Source organism: Somniosus microcephalus, chromosome 26 (genome assembly GCF_052327205.1).
Source record: "Somniosus microcephalus isolate GS21.2 chromosome 26, FLI_Smic_1.0, whole genome shotgun sequence".
In the NCBI taxonomy this organism is placed as follows: domain Eukaryota; kingdom Metazoa; phylum Chordata; class Chondrichthyes; order Squaliformes; family Somniosidae; genus Somniosus; species Somniosus microcephalus.
In genome coordinates this window covers 53,304,524-53,327,645 of record NC_141012.1, presented here as the reverse complement: position 1 = coordinate 53,327,645, position 23,122 = coordinate 53,304,524, and the positions used below count along the sequence as shown (strand labels likewise).

The 23,122-nt window shown below is 44.5% G+C and overlaps 1 protein-coding gene across 3 annotated transcripts in view; it reads left to right on the top strand.

The window, feature by feature from the left end:
* Positions 1-389: 389 nt before the first annotated feature.
* The window catches only part of LOC147100457 (PR domain zinc finger protein 10-like), a 67,045-nt gene continuing 44,312 nt past the window's right edge, over positions 390-23,122 (top strand). The window contains exons 1-3 of one of the 3 annotated variants that reach the window (XM_085968191.1): positions 390-604; positions 8,701-8,811; positions 13,247-13,447. In XM_085968191.1, the coding sequence (XP_085824317.1) occupies positions 449-604; positions 8,701-8,811; positions 13,247-13,447 (468 nt within the window). In that variant the 5' untranslated portion in view covers positions 390-448. The remainder of the gene's footprint in view (positions 605-8,700; positions 8,812-13,246; positions 13,448-23,122) is intronic. The other 2 variants (XM_085968190.1, XM_085968189.1) reach the window with 2 other exon arrangements.

Sequence of the window (23,122 nt, the reverse complement as noted above, 5' to 3'; positions counted from 1 at the left end):
TTCTATCTGCGCTATTAATTCATCTATTTTGTTGCGAATGCTTCTCTCATTCAGATATAGTGCCCTTAGCTTTGACTTATTTCTTCCGTCCCTATGAGCAGACCGGCTCCCTGCTTGGGCCATTAACCCCTCACCTGCTGTCTCCAGGATGAAGAATGAAAATGAAAAATTCAACACGATAAAAGTACCTTTTTGTGACACTTGGTGTGAATGAAGTGCCCCTGCTGACTTTGACTTAAATCGATGTACAGCACTAATGTCCTTTTTGTTTGATCCACAATTACTTCCTGTTATGACAGTGAAATTCCAGGGACTACTTGCCGGTCAATAAACAAGGGAAGTATTCGATCCACAGTAAATATTGTGCATCCACCTGTGCATTGATCCCAGGTGTTGATCCGTGTTCTGTCTGTTTTGTTGATAGAGGAAGGACAAGTTGAAAGAGCACATGCAGCGGATGCACAATCCTGAGCGGGAGGCCAAGAATGCCGGCCGCATCCACAAGTCCAAGCCTTTCAAACCTAAGATCCCTTCCACGGACTACGAGAGCTTCATGTTCAAGTGCCGTGCCTGCATGATGGGCTTCCGGCGGCGTGGGATGCTGGTCAGTAATGGAACTTGTTAGTCCAGGTTTCGCCCTGTGAAGCTGTGTGACTTGGCACCTGCGAAGAATCGTAGTAAGCCTGAGGATTGGGAAAGTTTCAGAAACCAGCAAAGGATGACCAAAAAATTGATGATAAGGGAAAAAATAGAATGAGAGAAAACTAGCAAGAAATACAAAAACAGATTGTAAGAGCTTCTGCAAGTATGTAAAAAGGAAGAGAGTAGCAAAAGTAAATGTTGGTCCCTTAGAGGCTGAGACAGGAGAAATTATTATGGGGAATAAGGAAATGGCAGAAACGTTAAACAAATATTCTGTATCTGTCTTCACAGTAAAAGACACAAAAAGCATACCAAAAATGGTGGGGAACCAAGGGTTCCAAAAGAGGTGGCTGAAGAGATAGTGGATGCATTGGTTTTGATCTTCCAAAATTCCCTAGATTCTGGAATGGTCCCAGCGGATTGGAAGGTAGCAAATGTAACACCGCTATTCAAGAAAGGAGGGAGAGAGAAAACGGAACTACAGGCCAGTTAGCCTGACATCAGTCGTCGGGAAAATTCTGCAATCCATTATTTGAGGAGGGATGTTCTTGCCATGGAGAGAGTGCAGCGAAGATTCACCAGACTGATACCTGGGATGGCAGGAATGACGTATGAGGAGAGATTGGGTCGATTAGGCTAATATTCGCTGGAGTTTAGAAGAATGAGAGGGGATCTCATTGAACTTATAAAATTCTAACAGGACCAGACAGACTAGATGCAGGAAGGATGTTCCCGATGGCGGGGGAGTCCAGAACCAGGGGTCACAATCTAAGGATAAGGGGTAAGCCATTTAGGACAGAGATGAGGAGGAATTTCTTCACCCAGAGAGTGGTGAACCTGTGGAATTCTCTACCACAGAAGGCAGTTGAGGCCAACTTATTAAATATATTCAAGAAGGAGTTAGAGTAGGGATAAACGGGTCTTTTTCAGGTTGGCAGGCTGTAACTAGTGGGGTGCCGCAAGGATCAGTGTTGGGGCCTCAGCTATTTACAATATATTAATGACCTAGATGAAGGGACCGAGTGGAATGTATCCAAGTTTGTTGATGATACAAAGCTAGGTGGGACAGTAAGCTGTGAGGAGAACACAAAGAGTCTGCTAAAGGATATAGATAGACTAAGTGAGTGGGCAGTAAGGTGGCAGATGGAATATAATGTAGGGAAATGTGAGGTTATTCACTTTGGTAGGAAAAATAGAAAAGCAGAATATTTTTTAAATGGTGAGAAACTTTCAAATGTTGGTGTTGAGAGAGATTTGGGGTCCTCATGCAAGAAACACAGAAAGCTAGCATGCAGGTACAGCAAGCAATAAGGAAGGCAAATGGCATGTTGGCCTTTATTGCAAGGGGGTTGGAGTATAAGAGTAAGGAAGTCTTGCTGCAGTTGCACAGTTTTGGTCTTCTTATCTAAGGAAGGATATTCTTGCCTTGGAGGCGGTGCAACAAAGGTTCACTAGATTGATTCCTGGGATGAGGGGGCTGTCCTCTGATGAGAGATTGTGTAGAATGGACCGATACTTAGAAGAATGAGAGGTGACCTCATTGAAACATACAAGATTCTGAAGGGGATTGACAGGGTAGCTACTGAGAGGTTGTTTCCCCTGGCTGGAGTGTCTAGAACTAGGGGGATAAGACTGAGATGAGGAGGAATTTCTTCACTCAGAGGGTTGTCAATCTTTAGAATTCTCTGCCCCAGAGGGCTGTGAATGCTGAATCTTTGAGTATATTCAAGGCTGAGATAGATAGATTTTTGGACTCGAGGGGAATCGAGGGATATCGAGATTGAGCGAGAAAGTGGAGTTGAGGTCGATGATCAGCCATGATCTTATTGAATGGCGGAGCAGGCTCGTGGGGCCGTGTGGCCTACTCCTGCTCCTATTTCTTATGTTCTGCTGTTCACCTGTTGTGGCTGGTTGTCTGGGCACAGACTGTAACTTACTTCGCTCCTTTGGTAACTTATTCAGAGACTAGAGCTGGGACTGTTCCTCCGAGACCTCAGAGCTGCATCAGTTCGGCATCAAACAGCAGAATCTGGTCATTTATTGCAGTATATTTTTATTAGTGTGGTTACTGTGTAAATATTGGCAGTGTGGGGCATGCCCGACATGTAGATGTTGACCAGTGATTAGCTGAAACAGCCCCTGCCAATACTGATCCGTGTTTGTCCAGAAACAGAAGTAGTGCCCGAGGACTGGAAAGTAACTGACACAACACCATCATTAAAAAAGGGAATAGGGATGTCCCAGGAAACTACAGACCAGTGAGTTTAACCTTTGGTGTGTGTGAGTATTCGAAGAAAGGGAGATAGAGGCAGTGGGCGTGAGTTCTGGGAGGGAGAGCCTGCCTAGTGAAGTTATTCAAGTTCTTCGGGGAACTTATACACCTTGTTGACTGGAGGTTCCACGGATGTGATGTATTCAGCTTTCAGCAAGGGTTTTGATGCCGTGCCACCCAAGGGTTTTGATGCCGTGCCACCCAAGGGTTTTGATGCCGTGCCACCCAAGGGTTTTGATGCCGTGCCACCCAAGGGTTTTGATGCCGTGCCACCCAAGGGTTTTGATGCCGTGCCACCCAAGGGTTTAATCAGCAAGGTAGGAAGACATGGAGCAGGAGCAGGCTTCTGTGAGGATTGAAAATTGGGCAATGTCGAGAAAACTAAGGGTGATTGTGAACGGAGCTGGATCGGTGTTTGAGCCATTGCTGTTTATAGTGCAGGAAACAGTTTGGAGCTGGGAACAGAAACAATTCTGGCTGTTTGCAGATGACATCAAATTGGGAGTGGCGGGAGTTCAAACAATAAGGAAGAAGCGAAACAAATACCAAGGGAGCTGGGTAGGTTGGGATGGTGAGTTGATGAGTGGGAAATGGCATTTAATGTGGCCAAATATAAGGGAATGATAGGAGGGAACGGAAATAAACGGTGGGAATTCTACTGACACAAGGCAAGTGGACACTTTTTTGGAGTGTGGATAATGCTGGCACGGTTCCATTTATTGCCCATCCCTAGTTGCCCTGAGAAGGTGGGGGCACTTAAGAGGGCATTTAAAGGTTGGAGTCACGTGTGCGCCAGATCGGGTAGGCGGGAGGCGGGTCCTTTTCCTGTAGCACATGAGTGAACTAGTTGGGTTTTTACAACAGTTCAACAGTTTTCATCATTTTTTTTGGTGCCAGCCCAGAAATGAGCAGTTTTATTGAATTAATTTTCACAACTTGCCGTGGTGGGATCTGAACTCACGACCTCTGGTTGCCAGCCCAGTAACATAGTCTAGTAATTATCAGGGAAACTGATGAGTACCTCACTGAAACCAACAGCACAGTGTGCGGCAACAGGAAGAGAAGATAACAGGATCTGAGGATGTATAGACAGAGGAATAGAGTCCAAATCCCAATATTGAGCCTGTACAAGGCACTGGTAAGACCATACCTCGAGTACTGGGTCCACTTCCGGTTGTCGTACCTCGGAAATGATTTTCAAGCATTGGAAACTGATGGTAAGCTTAAAGCATCTGAGCTGTGAGGAGAGGATGAAGAGCCCGAGAACATATACTGTGAAGAGAAGGCTCAGAGGAAATATTGTTGAGGTATTCATGATCTCTAAGGGAGTAGATAACTGTAACTCCAATAATCTGTTCGAGATTGCTACAAACTGTAGAACCAAAGGACACCAGTTCGAGCTTCGGACTGCGGAAGTTTCACAAGCAGTTTATGTTTTAACACTTTAAACAGAGAATGGAGACTGTGGAACGAGCTGCCCAGGGAGGCAGACAATGAAGGAGCATTTATGGACGAATTGGGTTGGATAGATAGTTGAGGGAGGGAGTGAGTGATTGAGAGGGATTAGTGTTTGGGACCAGCGCTCTATTCACATTGTTTCCTATGTTGCTATCTATATCTTTATTTGAAGAGCCAATGTCTCGGGACCCTTCCTCTCAACTGTCTGTGGAGATTTTTTATTCAAGAGTTAATTTAGTGAATTTTGTGCTCATCGAGGTGAGAGATGTTAATATGATCCGGGGGGTTTTGGTTTATCACTTTCCACCTGATCTCAGTGTCAGCACAGGCTGTTTTGAAGTCAGGTTTAGTACATTTTGAAGTCCGAGTAAATTATAGAATGCTGTAGCACAGAAATAGGCTGTTTGGCCCATCAAGTCTGCTCTGGTGTGTTTCTCCTGCTCATTCCCCATTCCATTTACGCTCCCTCTGCTCAGCCTCCACCCCAGCCTGACACGTGTGCAGCTCTCATCGCAGCCATCCTATGGCCAATTTGTGTCAAAATAAGGGCGGTTTTGTGTTGTGACCATTGACGTTGGGAAGTGGGTTGAGACTGCCCAAACTCATCTTATTTCATTCCCTTGCAGCAATCAGAGAGGAGACTTTCATCCCATGAGTCTAGATTGGAACTGCAGTCCCAGAGGTGAAAGGCCAGTGTTGTAACTGTACCGTTGTAATCAGGTTGCCCTGATGTTAAACAGCACTGCTGAGAAAACTAGCAGCAGAACACAAGACCCGAAAGGTGGGTCTGAGGAGTGCTGCATTGTTGAAGGTGCCGTCCTTCAGGTGAAGTGTTGAAACCTGCTGCCACCTGCCTGGTCCAGTGGGTCACATGGGTGTTAAAGATCCGATTGGCTATTGGAAGATGAACAGGGATTCGTCAGTTATCTAGGCCAACACCACCAAAAACAGACTCAGTGCTAACCCATTTCATGGCTGTTTGTGGGAGGTTACTTGGACAGAATGGCTGCACTCCAATTGAATTGATTTTGTGAAACTTTGAGATGTTTCCATATGACAAGCATGAGGCAGAGGGAGCTCGAACTTTCCACTGGCCTATAGTTCTAACCATTGCCGCTGACATTTTTAAGGTGGCAGCCAGAATTTTCTAGAGGGGTAAAAACTGCTTCACAAAGACTTTGGAGATAGTGAATCACCCTGCGTGGTTAGAATAGTCCAGGCCGCAATATCATACAAGAAATTTGGGTTTAATTTTATTGCCATCATATTTGAAGCCATAGCTTCTGTATAAATGAAGCAGTTGATGCTACACACCCAGATGCCTAACCTTGCTCAACGAAGAAGAATCGGAGAATGTCACAGTGGAGGACCATCACAGGAATAGTGATCATAGTATCGTAAGGTTTAGATTAGTTGCAGAGAAGGACAAGGAGCAATCTAGAATAAAAATACTTACTGAAGGAGAGCTAATTTCAGCGAATTGAGGAGCGATCTGGCCCGGTTAAATTGGAGTCAAAGTCTGGCAGTCAGAAATGTAATGGAGCAATAGGCAGTCTTTTAAAAAGATGGTTCAGTTACAGTCCCGGTACATTCCCACAAGGGGGAAAGGGAGGGCAACCAAAGCCAGAGCTCCCTGGGTGACAAAGGAGTTAGAGAGTCGGATGAAGCAGAAAAAGGGGCATATGGCATATGTCAGTTTGATAATACAAGGGAGAATCAGTCCAAATATAAAAAGTGCAGAGAAGTGAGAAAGGAAATAATAGGGGCAAAGAGACAGTACGAGAGTGGATTGGCGGCAAACATAAAAAGGAATCCAAAGGTCTTCTATATTAACAGTAAAAGGGTTGTCAGAGGAGGGGTGGGGCCGATTCGGGACCAAAATAGAGATTTATTGGTGGAGGTAGAAGACATGGCTGAGGAACTAAATGAGTTCTTTGCATCGGTGTTTACCAAGGAAGAGGACTTTGCCAAAGCTAAGGTAAATGAGGAGGATGTCGGGACACTGGATGAAATAAAAATAGATAAAGAGGAGGTACTAGAAAGGCTGGCAGTACTGAAAGTGGATAAGGCTGAGATCGATAGATTTTTGGACTCTAGGGGAATTGAGGGATATGGGGATCGGGCAGGCAAGTGGAGTTGAGGCCGATGATCAGCCATGATATTGAATGGCGGAGCAGACTCGAGGGGCCGTATGGCCTACTCTTGCTCTTATTTCTTATGTTCTTAAGTCATCTGGTCCGGATGGGATCCATCCAAGGCTGCTGAGGGACGTAAGGATCTAATTACAGAGGTGCTGGCCACAATATTCCAATCCTCCTTAAATACAGGGGTGGTGCCAGAGGGCTGGAGAATTGCAAATGTTGTCCCCTTGTTCAAAAAAGGGTCGAAGGATAAACCCAGCAACTACAGGCCAGTCCGTTTAGCGTCGGTGGTGGGGAAGCTTTTAGAAATAGTATTCCAGGAAAAAATAACAGCCACTTCGACAAGTATGGACTAATAAAGGAGAGCCAGCATGGATTTGTTAAGGGTAAATCGTGTTTGACTAACTTGATTGAGATTTTTGATAAGGTAACGGAGAGGGTGGATGAGGGCAGTGTGGTTGATGTGTATATGGACTTTCAAAAGGCGCTTGATAAAGTACCACATAATAGGCTTGTTAGCAAAATTGAAGCCCATGGGCTAAAAGAGACAGTAGCAGCTTGGATACAAAATTGGTTATGGGATAGAAAACCGAGAGTTGTGATGAATGGCTGTTTTTAAGACTGGAGGGAGGTATACAGTGGTGTTCCCCAGGGTTCAGTACCAGGACCACTGCTGTTTTTCATATACAGTTATGTCGTGACCTTGAGGGTACAGGGCACAATTTTGAAATTTGCGTATAACACGAAACTTGAAAGTGTAGTAAACAGTGAGGAAGATCGTCATAGACTTCAAGAGGACACAGACAGGCTGGCGGAATGGGCGGACACACGGCAGATGAAATTCAACACTGAAAAGGGTGAGGTGATCGATTTTGGTAGGAAGAATGAGAAGAGACAACACAAACTAAATGGTACAATTTTAAAGGGGGTGCGAGAACAGAGAGACCCGGGGGTGTTTGTGCGCTAATCTTTGAAGGTGGCACGACAGGTTAGCAAAGCAGTTAATAAAGCATAGGGGATCCTGGGCTTTATAGGCATAGAGTACAAAAGCCAGGAAGTTATGCTAAAACTATATAAAACACCAGTTCGGCCCCAGCTGGAGTGTTTTGTCCAGTTCTGGGCACCACACTTCCAGAATGACGTGAAGGCTTTGGAGCGGGTACTCGAATGGTTCCAGGGATGAGGGACTTCAGTTATGTGGGTGGACTGGAGAAGCTGGGATTGTTATCCTTAGAGCAGAGAAGGCTAAGAGGAGATTTGATAGAGATGTTTAAAATCATGACGGGTTCAGAGAGAGTAAATAAAGAGTAATTGTTTCCAGTGGCTGAAGGGTCGTTAACCAGAGGGCTCAGATTGAAGGTGACAAAAAAACCAGAGGCGACATGAGGAAAAATCTTTTTACGCAACGAGTGGTTAGGATTTGGAATGCACTGCCTGATAGGTTGATTGAAACAGATTCAATAGTATCTTTCAAAGGGGAATTGGATAAATACTTAAAGGAGAAAAAAATTGCAGGGATATGGGGAAAGAGCGGGGGAGTGGGACTAACTGGATTGCTCTTCGAAAGAGCCGGAGCAGCCGAATGGCCCCAATCTGTGCTGTACTATTCTATGATTCTGCAGGTGCTGACAGACCTGCTGTCTATCGCCAGTGTTTACTGTTTCAGATTTCCACCATTTGCAGTTTTTCCTTTTCATTCAGTCGGAAATGGTTTGATATGGAATTTATAATGCTGGCGAGCTCAGCACGGCCTCTCTGGTGCTTGAGGTATTCACGGACACTTGATTATGGGATGAACTACCCATGAGTCCTGTCCTGGGATCAGCACATAATCCAGTTGGAGCTGGCCAGAGATGACGAGCAGCTTGATCTGACCGATTTGTGTCCCTGTTCTTATCCAGCAGCACAGTGGTGTATGTTGCTTACCACCCTGCTCTCACTGATCAATGGGAACAGGTGTTTGGGAATTAGGTACCAAGAGTGAAATTAACAGAATGATATCCAGAAAATGAAAGAATATTGGCAATCATTTTTCAACCTATTACCCAGAGAAAGCTTGTTTAGTGCAAAGATACATTGCAGATTGTTAGACCTGGTCCTAAGATGATGTGTACAGAGTGGGTTATACCTGGAGCACAGACTTATAAAGGTGCAGCTTGTTCTCATGAGGCTTGTTCTGTTTTTCAGGTGAATCATTTGTCAAAAAGGCACCCGGATATCAGGATAGATGATGTGCCAGAGCTAACATTGCCCATCATTAAACCGAACAGGGACTACTACTGTCAATACTGTGACAAGGTAAGGACAGGACAGGTGTGACCAGTCAAAGTTCCCCCAGACAGTGGCCGCGCAGCTTAGAGGGAACATTGCTGCCAGTCCTGTGACAAGGTAAGGACCGCCCCAGGCCCCCCGCCCCCGGCAAAGTTTTAATGTCCCATGCATTGTTCGTTACAGTATGCTGGTAGTCATTCCTGTTCCTATCCTCACATAAGCAACATTGATTCCCAAGATTCTGTGGTTACAACAAGCATCTAGATTGCAAGTCGTAATCCTTGGGTCATGTCATTAGCTCCATCTTGCTAATCTGTGCCACCGCTTCACCTTCAAGTATGCAGTGGGGTTCCCAGGGGTCACTATTAGGACCATTGCTTTTTTCTATAAATGACCTGGACTTGGGTATGGGGAGTACAATTTCAAAGTTTGCGGACAATACAAAACTTGGCAACATAGTAAACAGTGAGCAGGATTGTAGCAGACTTTGGGAGGACATAGACAGACTGGTGGAATGAGCAGACACATGGCAGATGCATCTAATATGGATAAGTGTGAAGTATCTGGACACTGCCTCTCTATGTTGTTCCTCCACTTTGGGAGCAACATCATGGAAAGGCAGTATAGTCTAAACGGTACTATTTTGTGGAGGGGGGGGGTGCAAGAGCAGAGGAACCTGGGAGTACACATTCACAAATCATTGAAGGCGGCAGGGCAAGTTGATAAGGTGGTTATGAAAGTGCATGGGATACTTGGCTTTGTAAATAGGGGCATTGAATACAAAAACAAGGGAGTCTTGCTAAACCTTTACAAATCAGTGGTTAGGCCTCAGCTGGAGTAGTGTGTACAATCCTGGACACCACACTTTAGGAAGGATGTCAAGGCCTTGGAGAGGGTACAGAGGAGATTTGCCAGGATGATACCAGGGATGAGGGAGAGATTCAGTTATGTGGAGAGATTGGAGAAGCTGGGATTGTTCTCCTTAGAGCAGAGAAGGCCAAGGAGAGACCTAATAGAGGTATTCAAAATTATGAGGGGTTTTGATAGAGCAAGTAGGGAGAAACTGTTTACTCTGGCAAGTGGGTCAGTAACCAGAGGTCATAGATTTAAAATAACTGGCAGAAGAATGAGAGGGGAAATTGTTAGATCCGTGATTCTGAGAGTATGATGTTTTCAAATAACTACACGGAGGCTGTAACTTAACAATCAACAGGTGTTTACTGGAGTAGGGTAGTCTCAAGACTGGGGGTACAGAGGCATGCTCAAGGCTTATATACAGGTGTGGTCACTGCCAGTACTACAGTATACAGGAGCTGTAAAAGTAGTTCGCTCTTAAAGGTACATACACTACAGAAATAAGGTGAAACTTTTTCACACACAGGTTGGTTATGATTTGGAAAGCACGACCTGAAAGGGTGGAGGAAGCAGATTCCATCGGAACTTTCAAAAGGCAATTGGACATGTATTTGAACAGGATTCATTTCCAGGGGAAAAGCTGGGGTGTGGGACTAAATTGGAGAGCTCTTTCAAAGAGCGGGTACAGGCACGAAGGTTCTAATGGCCTCCCTCTGCTGCAAGGTTCTATGACTCAATATCATGGCACCTCAATCTTCACTACGAGTCTATTGTATGCTAGCTTGTCAAAGTCCACTCAGTAATTTCTTCAAAAAATGTAATTGTCAAGCTTGCCTGTCTTTTACAATTCCCTATTAACAGCATTCCTACGTGCTCATTATTCGGCGTTGAGCAGTTTTCCTACTACTAATGTGAAGCACACTGATGTAATAGTTACCTAGTTTATTGTTTTTAGACTTATTTTGAAAAAGGGTGTGACATTCCAATTCCTGGTTTGGGAAAATGTTGTAAAATTATCACCAGCTTGTATTCTAGAACCCTGCACTGTTGCAGATCTTGCCGAATTCAACAACAAGGCGCAAAAATGTGTCCAGTTCTGGCTGGGCTATGTCTAGACTGTCCGTGGACACGATAAGAAGAGGAGATTCTAGAATATCAGCCATCCAGGCCCTTTGACTTCTTCACCTCAATAACAGCACTTCAGTTCTTAGAATCACAGAATGGTTACAGCACAGGAGGAGGCCATTCGGCCCGTCAAGCCCGTGCCGGCTCTCTGCAAGAGCACTTCAGCTCGTTCCACTCCCCCGCCCTTTCCCCTTGGCCCTGCAAATTTTTTTCCTTCAGGTACTTATCCAACTCCCTTTTGAAAGCTGTGATTGAATTGAAAACTGGTTCAGTTTTGAAATAAAAACAGTAAATGGGAATGTGAAAAACAGCCTTCTGGACTCAACATCGAGTTCAACAATTTCAAACCATAATCTCTGCCCCTATTTTTTCACATGGCAGCTGTTGATTCTGCCATTCCCATTTACACCTTCTAGACCCATCTTTTGTTTCTTTATCTGTCCCATTACCATCTCCTTTTGCTTTGTACAATCATACCTTTTGTCATTTAATCTCTCCCACCTCCCACCCTATCACAGACCTTTCCTCCCCTCCCCTCTTTCCCGGCCCCTGCACTTGCTTAAAATCTGTCACATCTGTAACTTTTTCCCGTTCTAATGAAGGGTCATCGACCTGAAACGTTGACTGTTTCTCTCTCCGCAGATGCTGTCTGACCTGATTATTTCCAGCATTTTCTGTTTTTATTTCAGATTTCCAGCATCCGCAGTATTTTGCTTTTGTACTGGTTCAGTTTGATCCTTATATTGATGCCCATTCAAGAAAGGAGGGAGATAAAAAAACAGTGAACTACAGACCAGTTAGCCTGACATCAGCTGTTGGGAAAATGCTGGAATCCATTGTTAAGGAAGTGGTATCAGGACACTTAGAAAATCATAACATGATTAGGCAGAGTCAACATGGTTTAATGAAAGGGAAATCGTGTTTGACAAATTTATTCGTGTTTTTTTGAGGATGTAACTAGCAGGGTAGATAAAGGGGAACCAGTATATTTGGATTTCCAAAAGGCATTTGATGAGGTGCCACATAAAAGGTTATTACACAAGATTAGGGCTCATGGGGTTGGGGGTAATATAGTAGCATGGATAGAGGATTGGTTAATGGACAGTAAACAGAGAGTAGGAGTAAACGGACCTTTTTCAGGTTGGCTGGCTGTAACTCGTGGGGTGTCGCAAGGATCAGTGTTGGGGTCTCAGCTATTTACAATCTATATTAATGACCTAGATGAAGGGACCGAGTGTAATGTATCCAAGTTTGCTGATGATACAAAGCTAGGTGGGACAGTAAGCTGTGAGGTGAACAGAGTCTGCAAAGGGATATAGATAGACTGAGTGAGTGGGCAGTAAGGTGGCAGATGGAGTATAATGTAGGGAAATGTGAGGTTATTCACTTTGGTAAGAAGAGTAGAAAAACAGAATATTTTTAAATGGTGAGAAACTTTTTAAATGTTGGTGTTCAGAGAGATTTGGGTGTCCTCGTGCAAGAAACACAGAAAGCGAGCATGCAGGTACAGCAAGCAATAAGGAAGGCAAATGGCATGTTGGCCTTTATTGTAAGGGGGTTGGAGTATGAGAGTAAGGAAGTCTTGCTCCAATTGTACAGGGCCTTGGTGAGACCACACCTGGAGTACTGGGCACAGTTTTGGTCTCCTTATCTGAGGAAGGATATACTTGCCTTGGAGGCGGTGCAACGAAGGTTCACTAGATTGATTCCTGGGGTGAGAGGGCTGTCCTATGATGAGAGATTGTGTAGAATGGGCCGATACTCTCTGGCGTTTAGAAGAATGAGAGGTGACCTCATTGAAACATACAAGATTCTGAAGGGGATTGACAGGGTAGATGCTGAGAGGTTGTTTCCCCTGGCTGGAGAGTCTAGAACTAGGGGGCATAGTCTCAGGATAAGGGGTCGGCCATTTAAGACTGAGATGAGGAGGAATCTCTTCACTCAGAGGGTTGTGAATCTTTGGAATTCTCTACCCCAGAGGGCTGTGAATGCTGAGTCTTTGAGTATATTCAAGGCTGAGATCGATAGATTTTTGGACTCTAGCGGAATCGAGGGATATGGGGATCGGGCGGGAAAGTGGAGTTGAGGTTGATGATAAACCATGATATTGAATGGCGGAGCAGGCTCGAGCGGCCGTGTGGCTGACTCCTGCCCTACTACTTATGTTCTTATTAATGCTTTCTTCACTGCGTTTCATTCTCCACCTCCTCTGACTATTCTGTTGCTTTTCACGCACATTCACGGTGATGATATAAACTAAAACCGGAAACTGCAAATCCAAGTGTTACTGTGGTCAGTGATGAGTCCCATCCGGACTGAGACATGATCACTGATCTTGACATGTAACACAGCTTGTAGCTGCTGCACTGCAACTACTTTAATGGGGTCCTTAAGGTGAAAGCTTCTAGTTGTTTGCTGCAGTAGAAATGTTGAGGATATTTTGGGTTGTACCTGTTGCATTAATTTGGAATTTGTGCAATAGGTATACAAGAGTGCCAGTAAGCGTAAAGCCCACATCCTGAAGAACCACCCAGGGGCTGAGCTTCCTCCAAGTATCCGCAAACTGCGACCCGCAGGTCCAGGGGAGCCTGATCCGATGCTGAGCACACATACGCAGCTGAAGGGCACCATCGCCACGCTCCCTGTCTGCTGTCCACACTGCTGTAAACAATACAGCAGCAAGGTGAGTGTTGCCTGCGAGCAGCGCAGTGGTTCTGGGGACAGTACACAACTGGCACTTACTTTTTAATTTGACTCCAGTGTATAACTTAGTGAGGGTCGTTGCAAGGGTCACAGTGGCTCTGAAGCTGTGATAGTTTCAGATTTAAAGGTTACTTCCTGACCTTTTCAAGCTTCCTTTTTTTTTTTCATTGACATTTTTATCATTTTCGCAACTGGGAAAAGAAAGTCACTTGGATGAAAATGATTATTAAGTAGCAAAACAGATTGGACAGAAAAATACCCAAAATACCATTTAAAAGGGAGTCCCTGGCTGCAAGGGGTTAGAACGAGGAGAAATCAGCAACTTGGAGAGTGTGTATTAGGAAGGGTAGGAGATGGATATTCCATGGGCCAGCACAGACCCACATTGCCAAATGTGCCTCCTAATCCTCGCCAGCCCTGTTGTACCTTTGAAGAGGTTTCTCAGTCCAGAGGGCAGCCTGACTCCTTTCGCAGCTGCTTGTCATATGGTGCAATGAACAAAATAAGTCAAGTTGGTGGGAAAAATATCGATCTGCTAAACGCCGGATAAAGCTTCAAATTAATCCAGGAAAGCAGGACTAAAGATATTCCCATGAAGGGGGAAGGAAGGGCATCCAAAGCTAGAGCTGCCTGGGTGACTAAAGATATTGGGATTAAAATGAAACAGAAAAAGGAGGTTTACGATAAATGTCAGGTTTATAATACAGTAGAAAATCAAGCTGAATAAAGAAAGTTTGAGGAGAACTGGAAAAGGAAATAAGAGAGGCAAAGAGAGTGTATGAGAAAAGATTAGTGTGCAGCATAAAAGGGAACATTAAAGTATTTTATAAAGATATAAAGAGCGAATTACATTACTTAAAATCTTAAAGCACAGAAACAGGCCATTTGGCCCAAAGGTCTATGCTGGTGTTCCATACGAGTCTTCTGCTACCTTACTCCACCTAATAAAAGGATAGTCAAAGGATGGGTGGGGCCGATTAGGGAACAAAAAGGAGATGATCTTCATAGAATCATAGAAATTTACAGCACAGAGGGAGGCCATTCGGCCCATCGTGCCTGTGCCGGCTCTTTGAACGAGCAGTGGTGCTCAGTTCCACACCCCCGCTTTATGTCCATAACCCTGTCAGTTCCTCATCCTCCAGAACCGTCCGACTCCCTTTTTAAATTATTGATGAATCAGCTTCCACCACCTGCTCAGGTTGAGCGTTCCCGATCCCAACAACTCAGTGAAAACATTTCTCCTCATCTCCCCTCTAGATCTTTTGCCAATGATTTTGAATCTATGACCTCTGGTTATTGACCCACTCACCAGAGGGAATAGCTTTTCTCTCGACTCTATCAAAACCCCTCATCATCTTGAAAGCCTCTATTAGATCACCTCACGTTCTCTCTTCCAAGGAGAACAGTCCAAACTTTTCCAACCTCTCCTGATAACTGAAGTCCCTCATCCCTGGTAACATCCTGGGAAACTCCTCTGTACCCATTCCAAGGCCTTTACATCTGTCCTGAAGTGTGGTTCCCAGAATTGTCCACTAAACTCCAGCTGAGGCCCAACCAGTGATTTATAAAGTTCGAGCATGATCTCTTTGATTTTATATTTTGTTCCCCTATTTATAAACCTAAGTAACCCATATGCTTTATTAATCACCTTATCAACTTGCCCTGCCACCTTTTAAAGATTTGTGTATCTGGACATCAAGGTCTCTTTGCTCATCTACACTTTTCAAAATTGCACCATTTATAGTAAACTGTCTTTCCATATTTGTTCCCCCAGAGTGTGTCACTTCACACTTCTCCATATTGAACTCCATCTGCCGTGCTTCTGCTCATTTCACCACCGTCTGTCATCCTGAAGCCTAGAACTGTCCTCATCACTACTACTTTGCCAAGTTTAGTATCATCTGCAAACTTTATAATGCTGCTCCCTACACCGAATCTGGGTTGTTTATAAAAATTGCAAAGAGTAATGGACCCAAAACTGACCCTTGGGGAACACCACTGCAAACCAGCTCCCAGTCTGAAAAACATCCACCCACCACCACCCTTTGCTTCCTGTCACCGAACCAATTTCATATTATACTGCCACTTTCTCCTTAATTCCACGGGCTTCTATCTTCTTAACAAGCCTCCTGTGTGGCACTTTGTCGATTGCCTTCCGAAAGTCCATGTATTCTTGTGGAGGCAGAGGGCGTGGCTGAGGTATTACATGATTACTTTGCATCTGTCTTCACTAAAGAAGAGAATGCCAATGTCACAGTAAAGATGGAGGGGACCGAGAAATTGGATAGGATAAAAAGGAGGTATTCAGAAAGGATGGCAGCGCTCAAAGTAGAAAAGTCACCAGTGTTAGGTTCTTGAGCTTGACACCATCATATTTCTTGAGTTCGACTGAGCCTTGACACACTCAGTGTCTTAAGCAATAGTCATATAGAGACATAAACAACGTCACCCACTTTTGCTCTGGATAGAGAACATAACTTTCGTTGATTCTTTTGTTCTTGTGTCTTTCTGCAAATTGTGAAGGAAAGCTTAATATCTCGATAGGGCTCTAGTCACACACCGCCATCCCTTAAAAGGTGTTGTTTTTCAGTTCCTTAACTGATCTGTTGATCATTGTCTTGTTTGTAATATCGGCTACCCTCTTATCTGGGAGACCACTGATCCCTTATTCACCATTCCTTGCTAACAAAAGACCTTACCTTGCTGACGAAGCTTTTTCTTTCTAAATATCTGTACCCTTAATAATTCTTAGAATGAGCAACTTAACCATTTTATTATTTCTAGCTACAGTACAAGTCTACAACCTATTTACAAGTGAAAAGAAAGCACAAACCTTAATCATGAGATTAAACCAAATCCTAATCCTACATATATTTGTATGTAAGAATAGAATATCTTACACCCAGTGCGGATGGGATGCCTCCTAGGTTGCTTTGAAAAGTAAGGGTGGAGATAGCTGAGGCTCTGGCCACAATCTTACAATCCTCCTCGGATATGGGAGTGGTGCCAGAGAACTGGAGGTTTTCAAATGTTCAAAAAAGGGGAGAAGCTACTACAGGCCAGTCAGCCTAACGTCAATAGTGGGGAAACTATAAGGGACACTAATCTGGGTCAAAATTAATTGTCACTTGGAAGAACTTGGTTAATAAATGACAACCAACATGGATTTGTTAAAGGCAAATCGTGTTTGATTAACTTGATTGAGTTCTTGAATGAAATAACGGAGAGGGTTGATGAGGGTAGTGCGGTTGCTATTTTGTATATGGATTTTCAAAAGGTGTTTGTACCACACAATCGACATGTAAGCAAAATTGAAGCCCATGGGATTAAAGGGTCAGTGGCAGCATGGATATGAAATTGGCTAAGGGGCAGAGAGTAGTGGTGAACGGTTGATTTTCACACCAGAGGGAAGTATACAGTGGTACCACCACCTGCCCCACCCCCCCCCCCCCCGGCCCGGGACCGATGTCCTAGGGAGAGTGTTTGCTAATGCTCTGGAGGAGGGTTTAAACTAAAATGGCAGGGGGTTGGGAACCTGAGCGGAGAGACAGAGGAAAGGGAAACGAGGATAAAAGCAAAAGACAGGAAGGAGAAAAACAAAAGTGGCAGGCAGAGAAATCAAGGGTATAAATCAAACATGGCCACAGTAAATAATTCTAAAAGATCTAAGAGCATTAAAAAAACAAGCCTGAAGGCTTTGTATCTTAATGCAAGGAGCATTCGTAATAAGGTGGATGAATTAGCTGCGCAAATAGAGGTAAACGAATATATGATTGGGATTACGGAAACATGGCTCCAGGGTGGCCAAGGCTGGGAACTCAATATCCTGGGATATTCAATATTCAGGAAAGATAGGCGAAAAGGAGGTGGGGTAGCATTGCTGGTTAAAGAGGGGATTAACACAATTGAAAGGAAGGATATTAGCTTTGATGATGTGGAATCTGTATGGGTAGAACTGAAAAATACCAAGGGGCAGAAAACGTTAGTGGGAGTGGTATATAGACCTCCAAACGGTAATGCGGAGGTCGGGGATGGCATCAAACGGGAAATTAGAGAAGCGTGCAATAAGGGCACAGCAGTTATCATGGGTGACTTTAATCTACATATAGATTGGGCTAACCAAATTAGTAACACTACTTTGGAGGAGGAATTCCTGGAGTGTATACAGGATGGTTTCCTGGACCAAGACCATCTTAGACTAGGTATTATGTAATGAGAAAGGATTAATTAGCAATCTTGTTCTGTGAGGCCCCTTGGGTCAGAGCGATCATAATATGATAGAATTCTTCATTAAGATGGAGAGTGAAATAGTTGACTCGGAGACTAGGGTCCTGAATTTAAATAAAGGAGACTACGATGGTATGAGGCGCGAGTTGGGTAGGATTGATTGGGGAATGTCACTCAAAGGGTTGACGGTGGATAGGCAATGGCAAACATTCAAAGATCGCATGGATGAACTACAAAATTTGTTCATCCCAATTTGGCATAAAAATAAAACAAAAAAGGTGACTCAACCGTGGCTAACAAGGGAAATTAGGGATAGCATAAGATCCAAGGACAGGACATATAAATTGGCCAGAAAAAGCAGTAGACCTGAGGATTGGGAGCAGTTTAGGATTCAACAAAGGAGGACAAAGGGATTAATTAAAAGGAGGAAAATAGAGTATGAGAGTAAGCTTTCAGGGAACATAAAAACTGACTGTAAAAGCTTTTCTAGATATGTGAAGAGAAAAAGATTGGTGAAGTCAAGCGTAGGCCCCTTGCAGTCAGAATCAGGGGAATTTATAATGGGGAACAAAGAAATGGCAGACCAATTAAATACATACTTTGATTCTGTCTTCACAAAGGAGGACACAAATAACCTCCCAAAGATGTCAGGGAACACCTAGAGATAGCGGATGCACTAAGGATGATTTTTCAGAATTCATTAGACTCGGGAACAGTGCCGATGGATTGGAGGGTAGCTAACGTTACCCCACTATTCAAAAAGGGGGGTAGGGAAAAAGCAGGTAATTACAGACCTGTAAGCCTTACATCAGTTGTGGGCAAAATGCTGGAGTCCATCATTAAGGATGAAATAGCGGAGCACTTAGCAAATGGGGACAGGATAGGACAGAGTCAACATGGATTTACAAAGGGTAAATCGTGCTTGACTAATCTATTGGAATTTTTTGAGGGAGTAACTGGTAGAATAGATGGGGGAGAGCCAGTAGATGTGGTGTACCTGGACTTCCAAAAGGCCTTCGATAAGGTCCCACATAAAAGATTAGCATGGAAAATTGAGGCTCATGGGATAAAGGGGAAAGTTTTGGCGTGGATAGGGAACTGGCTGTCAGATAGAAAACAGAGAGTTGGAATAAACGGCTCATTTTCTGAATGGCAGGCAGTAACAAGTGGGGTACCACAGGGATCTGTCCTGGGCCCCCAGCTGTTCACAATTTACATTAATGACCTGGATCAGGGAGTCGGATGCAGCATTTCCAAATTTGCAGACGACACTAAACTAGGAGGTGGGGTGGGCTCAGAGGAAGAGACCAGGAAGCTCCAGAGCGATTTGGACAGACTGGGCGATTGGGCGGATAAATGGCAGATGCACTATAATGTGGACAAGTGCGAAGTTATCCACCTTGGGTGCAGGAACGGGAGGGCAAATTATTATTTAAATGGCAATAGATTGGGAGAGGGGGAAGTACAGAGAGACCTGGGTGTTCTTGTACACCAGTCACTGAAGGCGAGCATGCAGGTGCAACAGGCGGTCAAGAAGGCAAACGGTATGCTGGCCTTCATAGCAAAAGGGTTAGAATACAGGAACAGGGATACCTTGCTGCAGCTGTACAGGGCACTGGTGAGACCACACCTCGAGTACTGTGTACAGTTTTGGTCGCCTCATCTGAGGAAGGATGTTCTTGCCATGGAGGGGGTGCAGCGGCGATTCACCAGGCTGATACCAGGAATGGCGGGAATGACCTATGAGGAGAGACTATGTAGTTTAGGGATGTACACACTGGAGTTTAGAAGATTGAGAGGGGACCTCATAGAAGTGTATAAAATTCTGACAGGTCTAGACAGACTGGATGCAGAAGGAATGTTTCCCTTGGCGGGTGAGAACAGAACTAGAGGACATAATTTAAGGATAAGGGCTAAACCATTTAGGACAGAGATGAGGGGGAATTTCTTCACTCAGAGAGTGGTGAACCTGTGGAACTCATTGCCACAGAGGGCAGTGTACGCCAGCTCATTAAATATATTTAAGAGGGAATTAGATATATTTCTACGGGCAAAAGGGGTTAAGGGTTACGGAGAGAAGGCGGGGACGGGATACTGAATTAAAGGATCAGCCATGATCTCATTAAATGGCGGAGCAGGCACGAAGGGCCGAATGGCCTACTCCTGCTCCTATCTTCTATGTATCTATGTATAGGGTCTAATGACAGGGAGCAACTGATAGAAATCAGTATTTGTAGTGAAATGGTGTTAGGGAAATTGATGGGATTGAGGGCTGATAAATCCCCAGGGCCTGATAATCTACATCCTAGGGTACTTAAGGAAGTGGCCCTAGAAATAGTAGATGCATTGCGGGTCATCTTCCAAAATTCGATAGACTCTGGAACAGTACCCATGGATTGGCGGGTAGCTAATGTTACCCCACTGTTCAAAAAGGGTGGTAGAGAGAAAACGGGGAATTACAGACCGGTAAGCCTGACATCGGTAGTGGGGAAAATGCTAGAGCCCATTATAAAAGATGTAATAGCAGAACACTTGGAAAAAAAGTGACCGGATCGGACAAAGTCAACATGGATTTACAAAAGGTAAATCGTGCTTGACTAATCTACTGGAATTTTTTGAGGATGTAACTGGTAAAATAGATAAGGGAGAACCAGTGGATGTGGTGTATTTGGATTTTCAAAAGGCTTTCGATAAGGTCCCGCATAAGAGATTAGCGTGTAAAATTAAGGCACATGGGATTGGGGCCAAGGTATTGACTTGGATAGAGAACTGGTTGGCAGACAGAAAGCAAAGAGTTGGAATAAATGGCAGGCAGTGACTAGTGGGGTAGCGCAGGGATCGGTCCTTGGACCCCAGCTATTCACAATATATATTAATGATCTGGATGAGGGAACTAGATGTAATATCTCCAAGTTTGCAGACGACACAAAGCTGGGTGGGCGTGTGTGCTGTGAGGAGGATGCCGAGAAACTCCAGGATGATTTGGACAGGTTGGGTGATTGGGCAGAAGCATGGCAGATGCAATATTACGTGGATAAATGTGTGGTTATCCACTTTGGTGTCAAAAACAGGAAGGCAGATTATTATCTGAATGGCAATAGATTGGGAGAAGGGGAAGTGCAACGAGACCTGGGTGTCCTTGTGCACCAGTCGCTGAAAGTAAGCATGCAGGTGCAGCAGGCGGTTAAGACGGCAAATGGTATGTTGGCCTTCGTAGCGAGAGGGTTTGAGTACAGGAACAAGGATGTCTTGCTGCAGTTGTACAGGGCCTTGGTGAGACCACATCTGGAGTATTGTGTGCAGTTTTGGTCGCCTTATCTGAGGAAGGATGTTCTTGCCATGGAAGGAGTGCAGCAAAGATTTACCAGGCTGATACCTGGGATGGCAGGAATGACGTATGAGGAGAGATTGTCGATTGGGCTTGTACTCACTGGAGTTTAGAAGAATGAGAGGGGATCTCATTGAAACTTATAAAATTCTGACAGACTAGATGCAGGAAGGATGTTCCCGATGGCGGGGGAGTCCAGAACCAGGGGTCACAGTCTAAAGATAAGGGGTAAGCCATTTAGGACAGAGATGAGGAGGAATTTCTTCACCCAGAGAGTGGTGAACCTGTGGAATTCTCTACCACAGAAGGCAGTAGTGGCCAATTCATTAAATATATTCAAGAAGGAGTTAGATATATTTCTTACGGCTAAAGGGATCAAGGGATATGGAGAGAAGGCAGGGACAGGGTACTGAATTTCAACGATCAGCCATGATCTCATTGAATTCCCCGTTTTCTCTCTACCACCTTTTTTGAATAGTGGGGTTACATTAGCTACCCTCCAATCCATGGGAACTGTTCCAGAGTCCAGAAGTGTGAAGTGATGCATTTCGGTAGGAAGAATGAGGAGAGATAATATAAACTAAATAGTGCAATTTTAAAGAGGGTGCCGGGACAGAGTGACTGGGGGGTGTATTTACACAAACCTTTAAAGGTGCTGGGACAGAGTGACTGGGGGGTGTATTTACACAAACCTTTAAAGGTGCTGGGACAGAGTGACTCGGGGGGTGTATTTACACAAACCCTTAAAGGTGCTGGGACAGAGTGACTGGGGGGTGTATTTACACAAACCTTTAAAGGAGCAGCACAAGTTGAGAAGGCTGTTTAAAAAGCGTACAGTGCCCTTGGCATAAGTACAAAAGCAAGGATGTTATGTTAAATCTTTATGAATCGCTGGTTAGGCCACAGCTGGAGTATTGTGTCTAATTCTGGGCAGCACACTTTAGGCGGTGGAGAGGAGACTTAGTAGAATGGTACCAGGGATGTGAGACTTCAGTTACGTGGAGAAGCTGGAGTTGTTCTCCTTTTGAGCAGAGAAGCAAGCTTAAGGGGAGATTTGATAGAGGTGTTCAAAATCATGAACGGTTTTGATAGAAGAAATAAAGAGAAACTGTTTCCAGTGGCAGAAGGGTCGGTAACCAGAGGACACAGATTTAAGGTCATTGGCAAAAGAAACCGAGGAGAGATGAGGAGAAATCTTTATACGCAGCGAGTTGTCATGATCTTGAATGCACTGACTAGAAGGGTGGTAGAAGCCGATTCAATAATAACTTTTAAAAGGGAACTGGATAAATACCTGAAGGGGAAAAATTTGCAGGGCTGTGGGAAAAGGCCCACAGTAATTCATTGGTTGTAAAGCACTTTGGGACTTCGAGATTGTGAAAGGCGCTGTATAAATGCAAGTCTTTCTAGAATATTAAGCGGAATGCATCATTTTCATTTCCATAATGAAAGTGGGGGGAGGGGAGAGCAAGCTGCCAGAGCACCCCCTGAGCCCCAAAAGATGTAGCACCAGTGTTTGTTGTTGGCATTTGGCATCCTCTCTTCAGACTGCCATGTTCTTATGTTTTATTCCTCCAATACAAAGCAAGAACGTGCATTTGTACAGCGCATTTCACATCTTCAGGATATCTGAGTCCCAACAATTGCTTTTGAAATGTAGTTAGTATTATTTTGTAGACAAATGTTTATAGCCAGTTCTGTGCATAGCAAGGTTCCACAAATAGCAGAGGTGAATGACAAGTTCATCTGTGTTAGTGATGTTGAGGGATAAATGTCAGCCAGGACGCTGTGAAAACTCCCCCTCTTCTCTTCAGATAGTGCCATGGGATCGTTTACATCCAGCTGAACACTCAGACAGGACCTCAGTTTAACGTCTCAAAACGTCTAGTGGAAAATGCACAGCATCTGCACAACTGATGTGCAGGAGACATGGGGTGGTATCGGAATGCTCTGTGTGTGGGGGCATGAGGCTGGGTAGGTATGTGTGTGCGCCTATGCCTGCACAGGAGACCACGTTTGCAGTCTGCGAGTGCTGATGATAAGTACGTAAAGACTATGACTTTCTTCTGCTCTGAATAATTGCGTTTATTCTGTCTCCAG